This window comes from Pleurodeles waltl, chromosome 1_2 (genome assembly GCF_031143425.1).
Source record: "Pleurodeles waltl isolate 20211129_DDA chromosome 1_2, aPleWal1.hap1.20221129, whole genome shotgun sequence".
NCBI lineage: Eukaryota > Metazoa > Chordata > Amphibia > Caudata > Salamandridae > Pleurodeles > Pleurodeles waltl.
Window position 1 is genome coordinate 95,158,710 of NC_090437.1, and position 19,732 is coordinate 95,178,441.

The window sequence follows — 19,732 nt, forward strand, 5'->3', positions numbered from 1 at the left end:
AGTTCACTCTACCCCATACTTTCAGTAAAATCATGCTTACTTTCAAGACATTTTGTTTAAATAATAACAATATAAAATTGTAAAACATTGACGTTAAAAAATACTTTTCAGTATATTTTCTTAATTTTCCCTATGTGTTGTTAGTCTTATTCCTTACCACTATTGACTTCTATGACATTGTTTTGCAGTATTAGTGACTGGCCATGTGCAGTCCTTGATTAATCCAAGGCATAGCTGGAGTAGACCTGAGCCCCATTTGGCACTAGTACTACTGTAGTCGATTTAGGTTTAACTTTTGTGAATAGCGATTGTCTTACACTTTGGTGGGTGTGTCGTATTATTGGTGATAGAGCATGTTGTCGATTTGAGATGGATGATCTTGGAGTCTGTGTAGAAGGATGGATTGGGGAATCAGGAAAATATCATTCAGCATTTAATTTACAGTGTAACTAATTCTGCCCATGCATTGAAAACAGGAAATAAAGTTACAGAGTTTTATTACAAACTAACACTCAGGTTAATGTAAACAAATCTAAAGTAAATGCTAAAAAGATAACCATAGGATAGCCAAATCTTCTGAAGAAATTTAGTTGAGTTAACATGAGAAAACAATTAAATCAGTAACAGGAATACAAAATATCATCAACAATATTTGGTGCTCTGAAAATACGAGCTGGATATTTCTTTTACACATGAGTACAAATTAAATTATCTAACTAAGCTGGACTGTGGGCAGTTTGGGTGAATTACCTAGAGCCTAAACTATCAAAATGGGGATCTAACTAAAAGACACGAGGGCAAGAGGTGAGGAGCAAAAATAGGACAAAAGAATTTGGAAAAATTAAAAAGAAATTGGAAAGAAAGGTAAAAAGTAAGGTGTCAGCATTTCAGAAGCTCGGTAAAGAGTCTTTTTTAGGGAGTTAAGTGCAAGCCTAATCCTCAATCAGGGGGACAAAGGGGAAAGCAGAGGTCTGTGCCTCACAAAGTCCAAAGGAAACTGCTTCTTAATCCAATTCGTGAAAGTCCCAGTTAATACTGCAAAAAGTCCACTAGGTAACACTCATCTATGACCACATCACATGCTTCATTATTCCCCCATCTCACAGTGAAACTTGCAACATCAGGTTTCGGTCCCTTAGCCAATGCACCTTCAATTTCATAGTGTATTATGCACATGATTAATTTCACATTCATATAATGTTGGTTACACTTTCTCATTTCATACTTCATGTTACAAGTAACAAAGCGAAATGAAATTAACACATTTATCAGTGTTAACCTTTAAACATTAGTAAACACCTTACATCACTTGTTATCATTTTCAATACAAATGTACTCAATTCACATGAGGATGGCTAAACATTATATTTCAGTGATTACATTTAAATTAATAAAGGTAAGGCACGCAATACATTTTCTTATACCACTATAGTGAATGCACTCTATTACTTGATTCAAATGCACTACTTCACATTAGATGACGGTTAAAACACAAATTATGTGAAACATGGGTATTTGTATGTCACGATTGTGATGTCAGGAGTGGCAGCAAATTCTCTGCTACACTATTAGCATGTCCCTCCCTAAATCGTTGTCAAATGTTCCTAAAACCAAAACATTTAGTGGTAAGTATTCCCCATTTTCCAACCACTTCACCTTGTAGATTCCACATATACAGTCAAATATATATTGATCTGCATGTGGAAATCTCTGCACTTGTGGTAGAGATCTCCACAAGGAAGACAGAAGACACGTAGAGACAGAGATCTCCAGCTGGAGATTTGTGATTAGCATTTCAAGTACAAGAACTAGTAGACCCCCCCCACAGAAAATCGCAGACCTTTTGCTATTGAACGTTATGATAGGTGTGAATGCTGACATTTAATCGGGCATTCAAATAGTGCTGAAATTTTGGCATTTTGATGAATCGATGTACATGTTAGAGAAGGAGACTGCAAATGGACATTGACCTTAAAAGAGGTGAAGTGAAGGAACAGAAAAGAAAAAAAAAACAACTGTGCACACAGTTTACCCTTCAAATAGACCCCATATTCTTTGCTGAATACCATAATTTTTTTGGTGTGTTCCTAGGAATGGTTTCTGAATACTCCTCGCTACCTGAATCCTAAAATGTCTTCCCAGATTGCAGTGCAGGGCATGCCATTGCATGTTTTTTCTCCCAGTTATGGGGGAAAAGTTTCGCCTCTGTTTGAAGCCATGTATTTACTCTTTTTAGGGTCGAGCGTGCAAGCGCTCTAGCCTTCTGTAATCTCTCTGTGGGCTTTTAACCACGCACACCGCACGCCCATCAGTTTAGTTGGTTTGTGTGCTTGTCTTTTAAAAATCGCTTGCTTTAATTTGTGAAAGACATGCATACATCATGCCTTTTCCGGTGTTTAGTCCTCCTCGAGTGCACTGACCAACTACTGAAAACATACAAGTCTCCATGTTTTCCATATGGCTTCTGGACTACTTTTTTTAAAATTTCCTATGCAGTGCAGTCTCACTGGGCAGTAGTCAAGGGCTTTGGATGACATCGACCCTATTACATAGATAATTGCACATTTGCTGATATGTTTGACCGCAAGCAAACTTCTGTTTCCTTTTGTGTATTCCTTTATGCTCTTGGAGTGGCGCTTTAAATCAGCTCTCTTATGTAAAACTGTATTACTTTTCATTTGCAATTTATGTGGCAATAAATGTCCGGTTAGGACTTTACAACGCTAATAGCTCTAAGTCGAGCAAATGCGAGACCCATTGAATTGCAAATGCTTGTTTATGCCTACAATTTTGCAACGTGCAATTTTAATTGTACATTAACTACAATAAAACGGAAACTGATTGAATTTCTTTTTTTTCTTACAGGTAGTACAAGACTGGAAATTTGTTGCTCAAGTCCTCGATCGAATCTTCCTGTGGTTATTTTTGATTGTGTCAGTGAGTGGTTCTGTTCTGATATTTACACCTGCTTTGCACCTGTGGTTAAACAGCAGCAATGTATAAAAGGTTGAACTTTAGGATACATCTAAATTTAAACACAAAGAGGCAGTAGAAATGTACAGGTAAAATATTGTGTTTGTGGACATTGTAACCAACTTTTCACAACTGAGCACAAAATCACAGAAATTATTTTATAATTGTTCATAGGAACACTACTTGAGTATGTTGTTAATGTGAAAGTTACAGTTTTCTCACTTGTTTATGTGACAGTAAAATAAATATTCAAAGCCAAGGACTCTCGATGATCAGAGAGCCCGATAACATGGAGCCTTGGAGAAAGGTATTCTCAGAGACAAGCGCCTAAAACGTGACAAGGACAGGAGGACATTGAGTCAAATGTACCCAGATAGAGTGACTTGGGCTGTGAAATACCAGACACAAGGATAAAACAGAAATAGACAACACAAATTGAAACAGGGTAAGCAAATGCCAGATCTCTCCCAACTGCAGGCAGACAGAGCCTCGGGAAATGTAGGAGACACTGTGTCTATTACATTTCAGATCAGGAACAATATGCTCCATAAAGAAAGAGAAAAAGGAAAGGAAATATATAAAATCTACATTGAGAAGATTGCATAATCAATGACAGAACCCTTGGCAGGGATCTGTGAATATAATGCCCGTTCACTCGGTTCATAGCATCCGTCATCCCACAACGAGACATTGCCTTAGGGAAATTCCTCACTCCACAGACTCGTTGACCCAAAGTTACTCATGCTACTGAAGGGTGAATGTCTTTCCCATCCTAAAATACTCCACTGGGTAAATCTACAACTGAAGACATCAGTCTTCCCATGACATTCTAACGTGCTAGAAAGACAAAGAATTTGGATATGCTATAGCAGTAGTTCCCAACCTTTTGACGTCTGTTGACCCCCAGTTTATCATTACTGGAACCCGGGGACCCCCACTGAATAAATATTGGAATCCGGAGACCCCCCACTGAGTCATTACTGAAAGCTAGGGATGCAATCTGATAATAATATAGAATTTTCTAAGCAGTCGCGGACCCCCTGAGGAGGCTTTGCAGCCCCCTAGGGGTCCCCGGACCACAAGTTGGGAACCACTGTGCTATAGTATACAAAAACCATGTAACAGCAAAACATGGCGTGATATATGGGGTATGTCTGGAGTTTCATAGCAGTTTGGATTTGCTTTTTTGCAGAATGAAGGCCGGCGGGGCAGATCAAAAACTCAGGACACATGGATATAATTGACTATAACCAAAGCATTTCTCCCATGTCACCCACTTAATGCGTTAAGTCTTCCCATTGGTCAAGTTCTTTTTTTTGTTTTTTTATAAAACAGCTTTATTGATTTTGTTGCAGAACAATGAAACAACACAGCACAACACAACTGGTCACAAGTGCTCTCCTCAGATTGAACATTACACTGATATATCATAGTCACTGGACTATTAACCATCATGCGAGTCCTGGGTGCACATTGGTCAAGTTCTTTAACACTTAATTAACACCTCAATCTTGATATGCCTGCCCTGTGACTCCATCATCCATTTTCTTCATTTTTAAAGATATGTGATTGCTAGTCTTGGCAACTAACCTCCTATTTTTCTTTAGTTGTTACTTTGGCTTATTTTGAGCAGGAGTAACAGCCCTTTCTTTGTTGAGGTGATTTAATTTCCACACCATTTCAGTGTCTCCCCGAACTAGACATAATTTACACTAAAGGTAGTTATAACCGAATGCTTAGTATTTGAAGTGTTGGTCATGGAATTATTTTCATTTGGGATGAAATTGAACAGTCCAATCGATGGAAATGTCGAGGCTACCTAATTCTCAAAGGAGATGCAGGAGAGATAAGGACAGACACATCCAGAGCAGCTCACAAGCCTTGAATTTTTACGTTTGGCATTAGACGAGACTTTTTGTTTTACCAAAACACATATATTTATACAAACATACACAGACTTTGAGTAAACCCTCTTCCTCCCTTGGTCTCGTGTGGTGGCATCCACATTTTGCCTCCACCCACCACGTGCAGCATTGGGCAATGGGTCAGTTAATTTCAATCATTGGTCCCGTCCGACTGAGTCAAGGTTCAGGCTCAGAACAGGCGGATGATAAAGCATGTTGCTGACAGGGTTTAAAGACTGTTGAGAACAGGACAATGGAAACTGATGAGGCTAGGAACACTAGACCATTAGCTGACTGACTCACTAACAACTCACTTCCTTGTATACTTCCAAGGCGCTATGGGTAGAAACAGTGTATTAGACCATTTCTGACATGTAGCCCTCACTGACAAGTTGTTGTGGCTCATCTCTTTGTACCTGTTTGCCCCCATTATAAGTCCCTCGTGTTTATTGTTTTCTTTCCTCTTTGTTTGCTCATGTTAGATTCCCTCCTAGGCATCCTTTCCCTATATTGTGCATTGTTGTGCTTGATACCGTTGGGCATCTATCTCTTGCTTACGTCCTCAGCTCATGACAATCCCACTTTGCTGTGCCATCCTGAGGTCTTTGTCAGTTCTCCTGGTCTGCTCAAGGGCTCAGCACAGCAATGTCCACTGTTGAAGCCGATATGCCAGCATCACATCTATATCTTATGAATGCACTCCAGCCGTAACCCTATACTTACCATTGGTCTTCTTTTTTCCCTACAGCCTGTTCAGCGACTTTCCATTCCTCCAGCACCGGGATTATCCTGTGCCATCCCTCACCTGTGACAAACCTTTTTCAAGGATGAGATGCAGTCCCATGTTTCAGACTCACTCCCCAGACAGCAGGGGCATTCACCTGATTTGCATATCAGGAACCTGACAGTTTGCTGGGCCAACCATGGATCCAATGGATAACCCATTCAAGTGATGGCTCAAGCCATCACTAACATACATCAAGAGTTAGATACTTTCAATTAGGAACGAGTAACCTTGCTGAATTGATTTATTCAAGTGGCATCCATTTCTGCTACCATTGATACTTCCTATCACACTTTGGAAAACATTGCAGTGGATAATAATAACACAGGAAATAGCAGTAATTTTGGAACAGCGATCAAAATAAGTATGCTACTACTTAACTTAGGTTCAGTGCTGCTTGTCAAACTCAGAGCTGATATACATCAATTTCAGATTTTTTTGTCACAGTATCAACTTCATTTTTTAGCCCGATTTACTGATGATATGTTCAAAGTAGCTTTTCCTTTGTATCAAGGTCTTGGGCTAACCGACTGGAATCACTTTCTGTAGTGTAAAACCACTGTTGGTAAAAGGCCCAAAACATTATCAACTCCTGCTGGGCTATTGATGATAAAACCAGTTGAACAAGACAACAAGGAAATTGTGGGTTTTACTATAAACTTTCAACAGGCTTCAGAATCTATATGGGCTATTGATGTTTGCTGAAGCAGTGTTCTATCAAAGTCTGTCGGAAGACTTAAATGACGCGTTGCCTGTGGTAAGCAATTGGCCTACTACCTTTCACAGCTTTAAAAGACAATAAAACTACAAATAGATCCTCAGCGATCTTGTATGACTTAGGGGAGATGATATACTCATCGATCCTGGATTCCTAATGCATTGGAGCCCATTGATATCCCAGCTGATCACAATAAACTGATTCTGATTGGGGGAGCTTGAAAAATTCTTACTGCAAAAGAGAAAGAACAAAGGAGAAATGCAGGCCTTTACTACAGAAAGATGGGCCTTACTCTTCGGGTTTTCCCACAACTGTGGAGAAACAGATCAGCCCCCCTCCCCCCCCCAACCACCAAGTAACAGACAAGTGAGGAGCAGTATAATAACCGAAGGGTCCGTTATTAATAGAGCCCACTATTTTTACAAGTACTTCTAACCACATCTGGAGGTCCAATTACAGTTTTTGAATTAGGAAAATCTTGGGCTTCAGGGTGCTTCATGGATTATACATTTCAAATGAAGGTACACATTCCAATTACTGAGAAATCTATCTGTGGGAAAATATATGGAATTATGGAACAGCATTAACCTCTAGAGCTGTTTGTAAGAAAATGTCACCACTTTAAATGGGAAAGCATCCTAGTCATGTGAAACACTGTCATTGATGCACCTGCATTTCCAACATTCCTGGGAACAACAATACTGAGACAACACAGTCATCAAATAAATATAGCTACTCAGACTGTTCTATCATACAGATCCCACTTAATGGTAAGCAATAAATGAAGATCATCCTATGAAACTATCTTGCATGGTTTTCTTGAACATCTTCATCAAGAAAGGAGCTGATATGCTGCTTACCATAGGAATATGACTGTGTGATAGACTTAGTGACAAGGGAACCTATTCCACATGGAATAATATATCCATTAATATCGAAAGAAGATGCAATATTGTGTCAATACCTGAAGGAAAACAGAGAAGGGTTTTATCAGGGGTTCAATCTACTTAGCTGGAGCTGCTGTCTTCTTACTGGTCAAGGTGATTAGGACTACCAAGCGTGTATTAATTATTGAGAACTGAGCGATATTACCATCCAGAATCATTATCCTTTCCCTTTCATCTCAGTCCTCTTAGATTTGTACAAGAAAGCAAATATCTTCACTAAACTAGATCTGCAAGGAGGATGCAATTGGATAGAAAACTTGGATAGAATACACAAGGGGGATGAGTGAAAAGTGAGGCTCAATACTCAGTATTACCATTTCTTGTGTATACTGATGTCATTCCGAATTTCTAATGCTCCTGCTGCCTTCCAACACTTTGTTAATTACATCTTCTGTGATCTCTTGCATATTTACATAGTCGTCTACTTAGATGATATCCTTTTTTACTCAGACATATTACAGCAGTACTGCCCCGAAGTCCCAGACCTTCCCACCAAACTGAGGAAATATTCATTATATGCTAAAGCAGAAAAATGCTTGTGTGAAGTCTCCAACATCACATTCTCAGGATGTGAAATCTTAGGACAAAGAATCGGTATAGATCCTTCTAAACTGAAAGCAATCTTAGAAAGGCCAACCACTAACTCTGTCAAGAAGGTGCAACCGTTCATCTGCATTGCTAATTTCTAACATCAGTTCATAGACTACTTCTCAACCATCGTTTAGCCCATCATCCATCTGACAAAGAAAGGATTTTCTTTTTGTTGAGGTGAAGAACTGGAGAAAGCCTTTCAAAGATGCAAGAACAAATTTGTATCTGCATCAATATTGAGACATCTAGATGATTCCTCCCTCTTTAGTAGAAACTGATGTCTCATCATTTGCAATAGGAGCGGAGTTATCTCATTGAGAATCTATAAATAATGGCTTGCATCTTTAAGCTTATTATTCCTGAACTTTTTCAGAACCTGAAAGAAAATATATGATCCAAGACACTGAATTATTAGCAATCAAAGCATCCTTATCCCATTGGAGACATTATATGAAAGGGGCAAAAAATAGGACCACAGTGTGGACAGATCATAAAAATCTACTGTCTTACTTCCATGAAATATGCCAATGTTAGGCATGCATAATGGACTCTATTCTTCTCTAGGTTCAGGTAAGATTTTGCTTACAGTTTCCGGGAACTAGTCAAGAAAACCCAACAGAAAAATCATCACTGGAAATGAAGGTTTGCCATACCAAGGAGTGGACCTATTTCTTGCTTGAGGAGGACTAAAAGTGATGAAAGGGTGCCATGTTCTCTTGCAGCTGAACACCCAGGACAGAGAAAGATGTTGGAGTTAATTAACTGATGCCTCTGATGGCTGTGTCTCAAAGTGTTGCTAAAGGAATATATTCAGAAGTGGGGCATATGTGTGCAAGCCAAGTCCTTGCATATGCCTGAAGCAGGAGTCTTTCATCTTCTCTCTACTCCAACACAATCCTTGGAAATAAATTCCATGCACCTTGTCAGAGAATTACCTCCATCATATGGTTATGCAACGTTTTTGCTAGTCATGGATTACTTCACTAAAATGGGCCACTTCATTACACTCAAGAATCTTCCTATTGCAATGGAAGAAGGCACCTAGTTTTATAATTTGCATCCCCTGTTTACATGATCTTCCAGAAACTATCATCATCTTTAGAGTAACTCAATTAATTGATATGAGAGGAGTGAGTACCAGGCATTTTAAATGTAGCTATGGTCTGCAAACTGATAGGCAGAGGGTGCATCTAAATCAATCCATAGAATAGATGTGGTGTTTCTTGATGGACCATCAAAATGCCTGGTACCCGTGGATTACACTGGCAGAGTTTGCATACAATGACTTTTGACACTCTTCATTAGGAAGATCTCTCTTCTGCTCCTACTGTTTCTATCTGCAGTTATGGCCTCAAAAGATCACAAGTTCCATAGTTCCCTTGGTGATCATCCTTCTGCAACAGATTCTGGCAATTTAAAAGACTGCACATCAACACCTGCTGCAAGCCAAAGCACAATTCAAATGTTTTGCAAACAGGCACCGTAAAACACCTGCATACCAAACAGGAACAGAGTCCAGTTGCCTTCTAAGTACCTATCAATTTCAGGGTCCCTTTCTAAGTTCAAGCCTCAATTTGTGGGTCATTTTTCCATTACAGGGAAGGTGACCTCTTCTCCAGTATGGCTATCACTCTCCTCACACCGGCACATCCACCCTATATTGCCAGGTATCCAGAGTTGAGGCCTTCATCTTAGATGTATTAACCACTCATCTTCCTATCTTTATGGACAGATCTCAGAAAAAAGGTCAAAGAGATTGTATACAGAAGTCTACATTGACGCCAATTCAAATAATGGGTGCCTTGTAGAAACTATGCTATAGCTAAAAGATCATGGGATCCTGCAGATTTTGGCTGTGCACCACGATTAGTGAAGTTTTATAGATGCTTCCCTTTAAAACCTGATCCAAGCCCTTGTTTCTGGCTTGGCGGTGGGTGAGGGGTACTATTGTGGGAGGGATGTGAAAAATCCAGCACATCATAGAGAGCCAATCAAGCATAGGGCTAATGAGAGCCGGAGATTCTGGAGAAGAGAGCAATGGAGACTGAAGAGAATATGAATACTATGCCACTAATTGAGCGACTCACTGATACATTCATTTCCTGGTTATTGGTATACTTCTAATCTGCTGTGGCTACAACCAGTATATAAGACCATTTCTGATATGCAACCTGGCAATGTGTTGTGAGTTGCTGTGGGTCTTCAATTTATACCAGTTTTTACCTGTTAGCTATCCCTTGCATTAAATTCATTGTTTCCTACCCTCTCGGTTCCCTTGTTCCATTCCCTTCAGGCATACTTGCCACTTTGGTTGTGCTTCTTACCTTTGGATATCAATCTGTTGCTTTCCTCCTTAGCACCTTAGTAGTCTGGGTTGTGGTGGCGTCCTGGAGTCCTTACTTGGTATCATGCTCACCAAAGCAGCATCAGCTGGAAAAAAACTCCAGGCCTTCATCATTTCTGTATCACATAACTTCTCTTTGGCTCGTAGCCTAAACGTACCAGCAGTCCTCTGTTTCCCCCTATATATAGTTAATTGATGTTTCATTCTTTAATCACCAATGTTGTTCTGTACTGTCCCTCGCCTGTGGCAAATCCATTGTGAGAGTTAGACTGAGTCCAGTGTTTCTCTCTCACTCCCCTTTCTTGGTTTCCAGTGCTTCCTACCACCGGTGTGTAAAATAGTTTTCCACATCTGTGTAAGTGTTAAGGGACATTAAGGGGGTTTAATTTGTCTAATAATCAAGAACCTGAGAGTGGTGGCATTCTGCCCAAGCTCAATGACATCCACACACATAAAATAGTCCCTTTAAGTCCTATGGATTGGTGGGAGATTGTGTAAATTTATTGAACAAAACATTATTTTCCCTTTTTTAACTGTAGTGCGCTTCTTTTAGCACAGACACTGAAGGCAGAGATCAAATATAACCAGACTTTAGAACAATTCAAACGTAGCTGCTCGTGCTCACACATGCCCTCACAGGTGCATTTAAGAGAAATCATCTTTGAATTAGTTTTGTAATTATTTAATGCAATCCATTCAAATAGTTGCCGCCTACTCATACATGCATTTGTGGCACATGCACATACACTGTCACTCATCATACAATATTTTTTGATAAAGTTGAAAGAAAAATCATTAAAAGATAGCAACTATAAATACGATTGTAAGGGAAGCCATCTTTGAATGGTTTCTGTTATACTTCAATAAAACCATGTTAAGGAAATAGACAGTGCAACATCACTGACCTAGTCAGTGAACTGCTCTGCCTCCTCGTATCTCCACCGGCAAGTAGAGCCCTTTGTTCCTCTGAACTCTGACCTCGGTGAGAAGTTGGAGGCCCTCCTCCACTGCAGGCTTCTGCCTGCTCCTCATCCCTTGTGTCTAGTGGGAGAGCTCTGCTCTTCTATTAGGCTGCCCTCTGCCTCTTTTCTCCTTTTTTCCTTTTTTCCTCTTTTGCCTCTGTTTCACTCTTTGTGTGCTTTTCCTTCCGTGTTCTGTCCCTTTTGTGTTCCTTTTGTCTTTCGCTTTCTGCATTTCACTCTCTCCTCTCCTCTTTTCTCCTCTCACTCCGCTCTCTCTCTCTTACTCTTGCTGTCTCCCCCTTTCTCTCCCCCAACACTGCTGCCCCTGCGGCCCTGCCACCCTCCTCTCTCTCGCGCTGGATCCCCACTGCTGCTGCCCCCGTGGCCCGCTCCCTTTTTCGTGCATTTTTCGCTTCCGCCTCCCAGCTGTCCTCTCCTCCCTCCCTACTTAATGGTGGCCTGGCGCAGCCGTGCCGATGGCGCGCCTAAGGCAAGCCCATCTGCTCCTGTCCGTGACCTGAACGCGACCAGAGCCAGGACCCCTGGCCACGCCACCTGCAGCCTCTACACAGCAGATGAACTCATCGCACTCAACCTAACAACTACAAGCAAGCAGCTCCAGGCAACACACACGGTCCATTCAGCTGCCTCCGCTGCCGTCAAACCTGCACCACCACCAAGACCCAGGACCCAGCACAACCCACCCGCAACAAATCACCGAACCCTAAACCCCTGAAGTGCATCCTCCTCAACGTCCGCTCCTTCCACAAACATGCCACCGAAATCTGGGACATCCTTGAAAGCATCACCCTGGACGTCGCATTCCTCACTGAGACCTGGACGAACAACACCTCAGTCCCAGACATCGCCATCCCACAGGGGTACAATATTGCCTGGAGAGATTGCCCCAGCCGCCCTGGTGGGGGGGTAAATCACCATCCTCCACAGGTCCAGCCTCCGCCTGGACACACACTCCGAAGACTCCAAAGAAGCCACTTACGTGATGGAACACCTCCACTTCAAACTACACACCAGCCCGACATCCACCTTCAGGGGAACGATCATCTACTGCCCTCCTGGATCATGCACACCCTTCGCCGACTCCATCACAGACTTCATCTCCGCACAAGCCATCGCAGCCACCAACTACACCTTACTGGGAGACCTCAACTTCCATCTCGAGAAACCACAAGACCCCAACACTGCTTCCCTCCTAGACAACCTCCACAACATAGGACTTTGACAGATTGTGACAAAGCCAACACACTACACAGGACCCATCTTCACTACAGGCCCCACCGCTACATTCAGCCACACCACGGAACTCCCATGGACAAATCACCGATGCATCCACTTCACCTTCAACTCACCCACCATCACCAGACCCCAAACCCAGCCAGCACATAAAAACTGGACAAGAATAACCAATGATCAGCTCACCGCCGCACTCTCCATCGTCGCACCCACCATTGCATGCAACAAGGATCCAAACACCGCAGCAGCACGCTCCTTCCACAAGTGGATCACCGACTGTGCCAACACCATAGCCCCCCCTCAAAAAAAAAAACACATACGCAAAAAGAGCCAGCTGGTTCACCCACGAACTCCGTGAATCAAGACGCACCTCTCGCCGCCTTGAGAAAATCTGGAGAAACACGAAATCCCCAGAAGCCCACTGTAACTTAAAAGCCACCACCACCGCACACCATCAACTCATCAGAAACACCAGAAAGAAGGCTATATATGACAGGATCTCCTCACAACCGCGCAACAGCAAAGAACTCTTCAATATCATCAAGGAGTTCGCCCAACCCAACAGCGAGACAACGGACATCCCACTCTCACAGGACCTATGTAACACACTCAACACCTACTTCCACCACAAAATCAAGACCATCTACGACAGTTTCAACAAGGACAACCCAAACGCCGAACCTCCCTGTCCAACAACCAACACCAACAAACCCACAATCCCCACCTGGACAGCCCTCTCCACCAAAGATACATTGAAAACCATGAAGTCCATCCACTCCGGGCCCCCACGGACCCATGCCCCCATCACGTCTTCAACAGAGCTGCAGACACCATCGCCCCCAAGCTCTGCCTCACCATCAACTGCTCATTAGCTGCCACCACCTTCCCCGACGACTGAAAACACGCCAGGATCAACCCCCTCCTCAAAAAACCATTGGCTGACCCCACTGACCTCAAAAACTTCAGACCTATCTCCCTACTTCCATTTCCTGCAAAAGTCATAGAAAAAGCAGTCAACAGCCAACTCACCACATTTTAAGAAACCCACAACATCCTCGACATCTCTCAATCCGGATTCAGGTCAAACCACAGCACCGAAACAGCCCTCCTATCCACAACAGACGACATCCGCTCCCTACTGGACAAAGGAGAGGTGGCGGCACTCATCCTACTTGACCTCTCGGCAGCGTGCGGCACAGTCTCCCACCACACTCTAAGAAGACTCCACGAAGCAGGCATTAGAGATAAGGCCCTCAACTTGATCCAATTCTTCCTCTCTGGCAGAACATAACGAGTGAGACCCGCCCCTTCCTTGCGGAACCCACACCCACCATCTGCGGAGTGCCCCAAGGATTCTCCCTCAGCCCCACACTGTTCAACATCTACATGGCCCCGCTAGCCACCATCGTCAGAAGCTACGGAATAAACATCATCTCCTACACTGATGACACCCAACTTATCCTCTCCATCTCCAACAAACCAGACAAGGACAGACGCAACTTCCAGGAGGGCATGAAAGCAGTTGCCAAATGGATGAGAGTAGCTGCCTTCAACTCAACACAAACAAGACCGAAGGTACTCTTCTTGGGCCCCCAACCCAATGCATGGAGCGACTCCTGGTGGCCACCCACCCTTGGAAACCCTTCTACCCCTGCCAGCCATGCCCGCAAGCTCAGAATCATCCTGGACGCCAACCTCAGTACGAACCATCAGATCAAAGTAGTCACCTCCACCTGCTTTAGCACTCTCTGCCTCCTACGCAAGACCTTCAAATGGATCCCCCTCGAGCACAGAAAGACTGTCCCACACGCACTCATCAGCAGCAGACTGGACTACGGCAACACACTCCATGCCGGAATCAACAAAAAACTCACCAGCAAATTGCAAAACATACAGAATGCCGCTGCCAGACTGATCCTCAGCCTAATCCGACACTGCCACATCTCACAACACCTACGCACACTGCACTGGCTCCCTATTGAAAAAAGAATTGCTTTCAAAATCCTCACCTACGCACACAAAGCCGTCCACAACACGAGACCTGCCTACCTTAACCAGTGACTCAACTTCCACATTCCCCACAGGACCCTACGCTCAGCCCAGCTCTCTCCTGCCGAAGTACCCCGCATCAGGAAAACCAGAACAGGAGGACGCTCCTTCTCCTACCTTGCCGCCACCAGCTGGAACACCCTACACATCCACATCAGACAAACCACCTCCCTCCCCAGCTTCACGACGGAACTGAAGACTTGGCTTTTCTAATCCACCTCTGGTACACGCTGTTGCTTTTTGGAAACTAACAGGACTTTTTGAAGGCAGAGAGACAATTATGAATGTGTCTAGATAGACTTCCTCAACAACATGTATAATTAGATGTGGCAAAACGGGTGCAACTAGATGGCTAACAAGCGTACAGTCTACAGCATGGTGTAGGTAGTATGGATATCAAATTGCTAGTAGGGAATCTAGTATGATCTTGGTAAAGATGCTTCTGTGCTAGCTCTCTGTTATCTAAGTGAGATATACACATTGTAAGAGTGGCTGATTGAGGAAGGCCCTCTACCAGATATTGCCACCGGATGGCAAGGTTAAAGTTTACCAAAGTCACCCTCTGGGTAAAGCTTATAATTGTAAGGCAGAGGTTGGTGGACTAATTCTGAGAGTGTGTTGTCTGGTTATTGGTCTTTGGCAGAATCAGTCTTTTCATTTCAGTTAATATTGTGATAGTTTAGACTGTGTCTACTATGCATATGTAAGGTGCACATCTGGAGCAATTAGAGTAACCTATGACACCATGAAACTTACACAATGCATATTTCTCCAAGCATTTGTCCTTAATTAAGTTTTTATAGTAGTCCCTTGATATTTGTTGTCCCTCAGGGATTGGGCATTAAATGTGAGAAATGTAATATATATATATTTGTATTGCCAGGATGTCAGTTGTATATAGTTTGTATATCGTTTGTGATTTAAGTATCTCATTTCTCTCCCTAGAAACAGGATGTTCCGTGGTGCATTGGGAAGCACCCCTATCTCAGAAGCACAAGTCCTACGCAAAGTTATGTTTCAGGGTGCATTTAATAGTGAAGTAGGGCAGTCATGACAATGCCCCATGAGAGATTCTCCCATTGTTCATAACTCACATGTTTAAACCTGTTAGCTGCTTCCATCTCCTATCCTTACTACGTCATCTAGTATCAGTGCAAATGGCGGCTTGCTGTGACTACATACCCCCAAAACCTATTAAATGTCTGTGCCCCTTTAAGGCTAGCTTTTAACCTCACATGTCTGATTTTCCTTAGTAAAACCCCTATGAATTATGCATAATGAGTAAAAAGTGTCTCCTTTCATGGATCAGTATTCTTCCTGTTCTCCCCTTTATAGAGACGTACATCAATTAACAGCAGTTGTACGTCTCTTTTTTATTAGGTACATCAAATATCTTATGTATATAGTTTTTTCTTTGTAATATTTACAACCTTTTGCATATGAAATTTGATATTTTTCCAGTCATTTGCCACCCTACCCCCGAAAAATGTGATGACACTAACTATAGGCAGGGCTTTTTGCTCAACGAGAAGCTACTTCTGAGACTCACAGAATGCTTTTACAGGTTGAGGCTGAAGGAAGTAAGTAATTGTTACAGAGTTTAGTAAACATTATTCCTCTGCCCTGTAAATTTGAGGGTAGCTAGGAGGGAAAGAAAAATATATTGCAACGTGGAATCACATATATTAGATACTTTATCAAAATTGAATTGCATTCCTGCCCTGCTCTACTTTTCCTGCTTGAAGGAGAAAACAAAAACATCCTTAAAATTGTGAAAGCACTGTGGGCCAGGTGTACTGAGATACTGGTCACAAAAAAGGGTTGCATATTTGCAACCAGTATCTAATTTTGCGAACCAACCTGTTTACTAATAGGTCTGCTGTAAAAAATGAGGAATTGAAAGGGGTCATTGAACGACCTGTCTAGTGTATATTAATAAGGACATGAGGCAGGTTTCATAATAAATGTTTTCAATTTTGAAAAACTTAAGTGAGAATTGGCAGTGTTCTTCTGGACCACTGCTTTCTCCACCCAAAGTTTCTGTCCAGATTCCCAAAGAGTAATGAGTCAAAATGGAATCTCTTCCCCTTTCTGAATCAATTACTGCCCCAGCTTGTGAGTTGGTAACTGTTCAATGGTTTGCAACTGAAATTACAGTTGATACATACGACACCGATTCACAATTTGGAAGGAACTCCTAAACATGCCCCTTCAAAACTGCAAATCGGTACTCATTTCTACGCCCACTTTACAAAACGGTAAAAATGTATTTAGTAAATAGGAAGAGATCTTGAAGTCGCAAACCCTGTGATTTTGCAAATTGCAGGGTTGTGACTGAAAAATTCCTTTGTACCCAAGGCCCTACATTCCATACCTCTTGAGGGAACTATGGGTACCTGAATCCCTGACCCATGGAACAGGATCAAGACTAAGCCCCACTGTAATGGGTTCCCCAGAAAGGTGGTTGACCTTTCTCATGAAGGCCTCCTTAAGGAAGAGTTAGCACCTCCTTCCTTTCTCCTACAACTGGACAGCTCCAAAGCCCCATTGGTACACAGTACCCATCTCTGAATCCAGCTTATTTGGGTGTACTAAGCTAAACTACGTTAACCAGATACAAATAGCAAAGACAGTGTTGACTGCAAATTTATCCTAAAGCATTAGATTTCCTTTAGAAATCTGTTTTCAAACTGCTTGTTATGTTGAGACTATGAACAAAAATATGGCACACCTCTCAACTCAGATGCCGACAGGCTTGCATGCACTCACTGTTTTGCTTGGCACACTCACCACCTTTGCAAACTAGAAAAATGCTGAACTGGTGGCCGTATTACGTACTTTTACGTTGTCACTCTCAAATACCTCAGGCATTCAGGGAACAAGGTTGGTCATACACACCTTCAACCAATCTGCATTCTTTCTCCAGTTATGGCATGTTTGACATCACATTCCTACTTCTAAAACTCCCTGAAGAAAAGTTCATCTAGCATCCACCATGTGGTGCTCCAGGCCAGTGTGCAAATTCCCTAAGTTTTAACGGCTATGCACCTTCACATACTCACTAACCACCTGTCTGTAGGCAAAAAAGGCCAAAATAGCCCCACTGTACATTTGCATACCTATGAAACTCCCCAAAGGCAAAAAATTGTATCCCTCATTTTGGTTTTCTCAGTCTTCTTTACATCTTAGTCACACCTTTTTGTATCCCTACAATTTATTCAAAAATTGCTCTCACTTATTTTCCTATACTTCTCCACAACTATCTTCATTGACTGCTGTGCTAACAGTTATGGGCTGTGTAAACTTTGAAACCCTCACTTGTTTTTGCACATCAGATAAGACTTACAGATTTTGTAACTAAATGCATTTATTGCATTTGTAATGTTCCTATTTTCAGCATCCTTTTTTAATGTCTAACATTTTGAGTTGTCTGCAGTGATTTTTGATCCTGTGCAAAATTTGTATTGCCATAAGATGAAAATAACATGACAAATCAAATCAGGAATCTATTTGAATTATAGCTTTGTATTGCCGGAGGGTCTGAATTTATCATTTTTACAGAAGTTGTTTTTAATCAATATTGTAAAAGGTGTGATTACAAGCAATACAAATGATCTTTTGCAATTTATGATACTCAATATTTGCCTTGATTAAATCCCAATGGTTGGTTGTTTCTGAAGCTACTTATGTTTTTGAAAAAAGAGAAAAAATAAGGAATTCAAATGGCACATAATTCATAAAGTGGCAGTTTTAAAAAAACATCCAGAACTCATCTCATACACCTACATATTTTGGTAACAGACAAGGGTATGTGTTCAAAGGGAAACATACTCTTGCCTTATCCTTATCTGTATGAGATTTGTTCCTAATTACCATTGCTTTACCACATCTTATCATGCTTTACTGTTGTTGCTAATGGTTTATTTCAGTGGTGTTCTTGGTAGACTCCGAGTGTGGATCCAGATTGTACTTTCTTCTGGCCATGTCTGTCACATTTATCTAAAGATCATTGTAGATGTAAAGTAATAAATATTGATTTCCTTCCAAATTATTTTTTTTCTGTCAGTTTGGATGTCTAAAGGATTCATCCTGCCCTCTGTGCTATGTGTGCGATTCTAATCTATTTAATGTGGTCATTCATTCTCTTCTGCGATGCTCTGCTACATTTCCCGTCTTTGTATATTATGATGTAATCATGAATAAAAATAAAAACAGTTCCTTTGTTTGGAGTGATCATTTGTCTAGTTCGTGGTAAACTTGGAAAGATTGGTCTATTTCAAGATTAAACTTGGGCAATTCAGGAGCTTGGCCTCATTTTGCAGTTAGCTTATTCATATGCATGGGGCGTAGACAGAAAATGTATAACCTAGTACCACCAAATATGGTTGGGTATATCCGACAATCCAGATAGGATCTGTCATAGCCAAGGCTGAAGCTGTGCATATGAAGCTGAGGACCCAAGGTTAAAGCCTCCCAAAAGAAAGACATTTGTGAAATAAAACAGGGATGATCCAAACTATCAAATATAAGAAATTAAAGTTGTTTGAAGACAAAGGAATACTATGATAATAAATCTGGGCAGTACCAAAGCAGCAACATCAAGAAACACATTAAGTAAAAAGATAAGGGCTTGGTCCAGGATAGCACTGGTTCTGGAGACACCACAAATTCATTGTTTATGACCTCCAACAACCATTCCCTTTCAAGACTGAATTCACCCATGAGCATTAGAGGTGTACTCTCTCTTTTCCCCTTCCAGATATGGAATCACCAAAGGTATGTTTTCATCTTCATGTATATAGCCCTTTTAATTCTCTCTTTAGTGAAGAACGGCAAAAATTATTCAATCAGTGCAATCAGTGCAGATCCTTGACTGGAAGTGGGCAGACTAGAAAACCGATCAAGCTGTGGAGAATTCAGTCTTGTCATCACTTTTTTCTTTCTATTGGATGTATTTACCGGTTTTGCCCCCCCTTTCTATTGTCATCTAGTTTTCCCCAAGAATATGTTATTTTAATGGACTTCTTAATAATTGTGTTATTTTGTCTTTCCAAAACTCCTATTTGATTTTAATTAGTTTGTTATAATTGAAGTACCTCTGAAGTATTTCCATTTTCTTGTTTTCCTTATTGATGCACCAAATATTATGCATGAATATTTCAGTAGTATTCAGAGTCACAAAGGTGTGGTTCCCACATGGCTTTCC

At 41.6% G+C, this 19,732-nt stretch overlaps 1 protein-coding gene across 1 annotated transcript in view; it reads left to right on the forward strand.

Annotated features, from left to right (window-relative positions):
* CHRNB3 (cholinergic receptor nicotinic beta 3 subunit) overlaps positions 1-18,751 on the forward strand; it is a 669,660-nt gene extending 650,909 nt beyond the window's left edge. Inside the window, exon 6 of the mRNA XM_069236628.1 lies at positions 2,866-18,751. Coding sequence (XP_069092729.1) covers positions 2,866-3,003 — 138 coding nt within the window. The 3' untranslated portion in view covers positions 3,004-18,751. The remainder of the gene's footprint in view (positions 1-2,865) is intronic.
* The last annotated feature ends 981 nt before the right edge of the window (positions 18,752-19,732 follow it).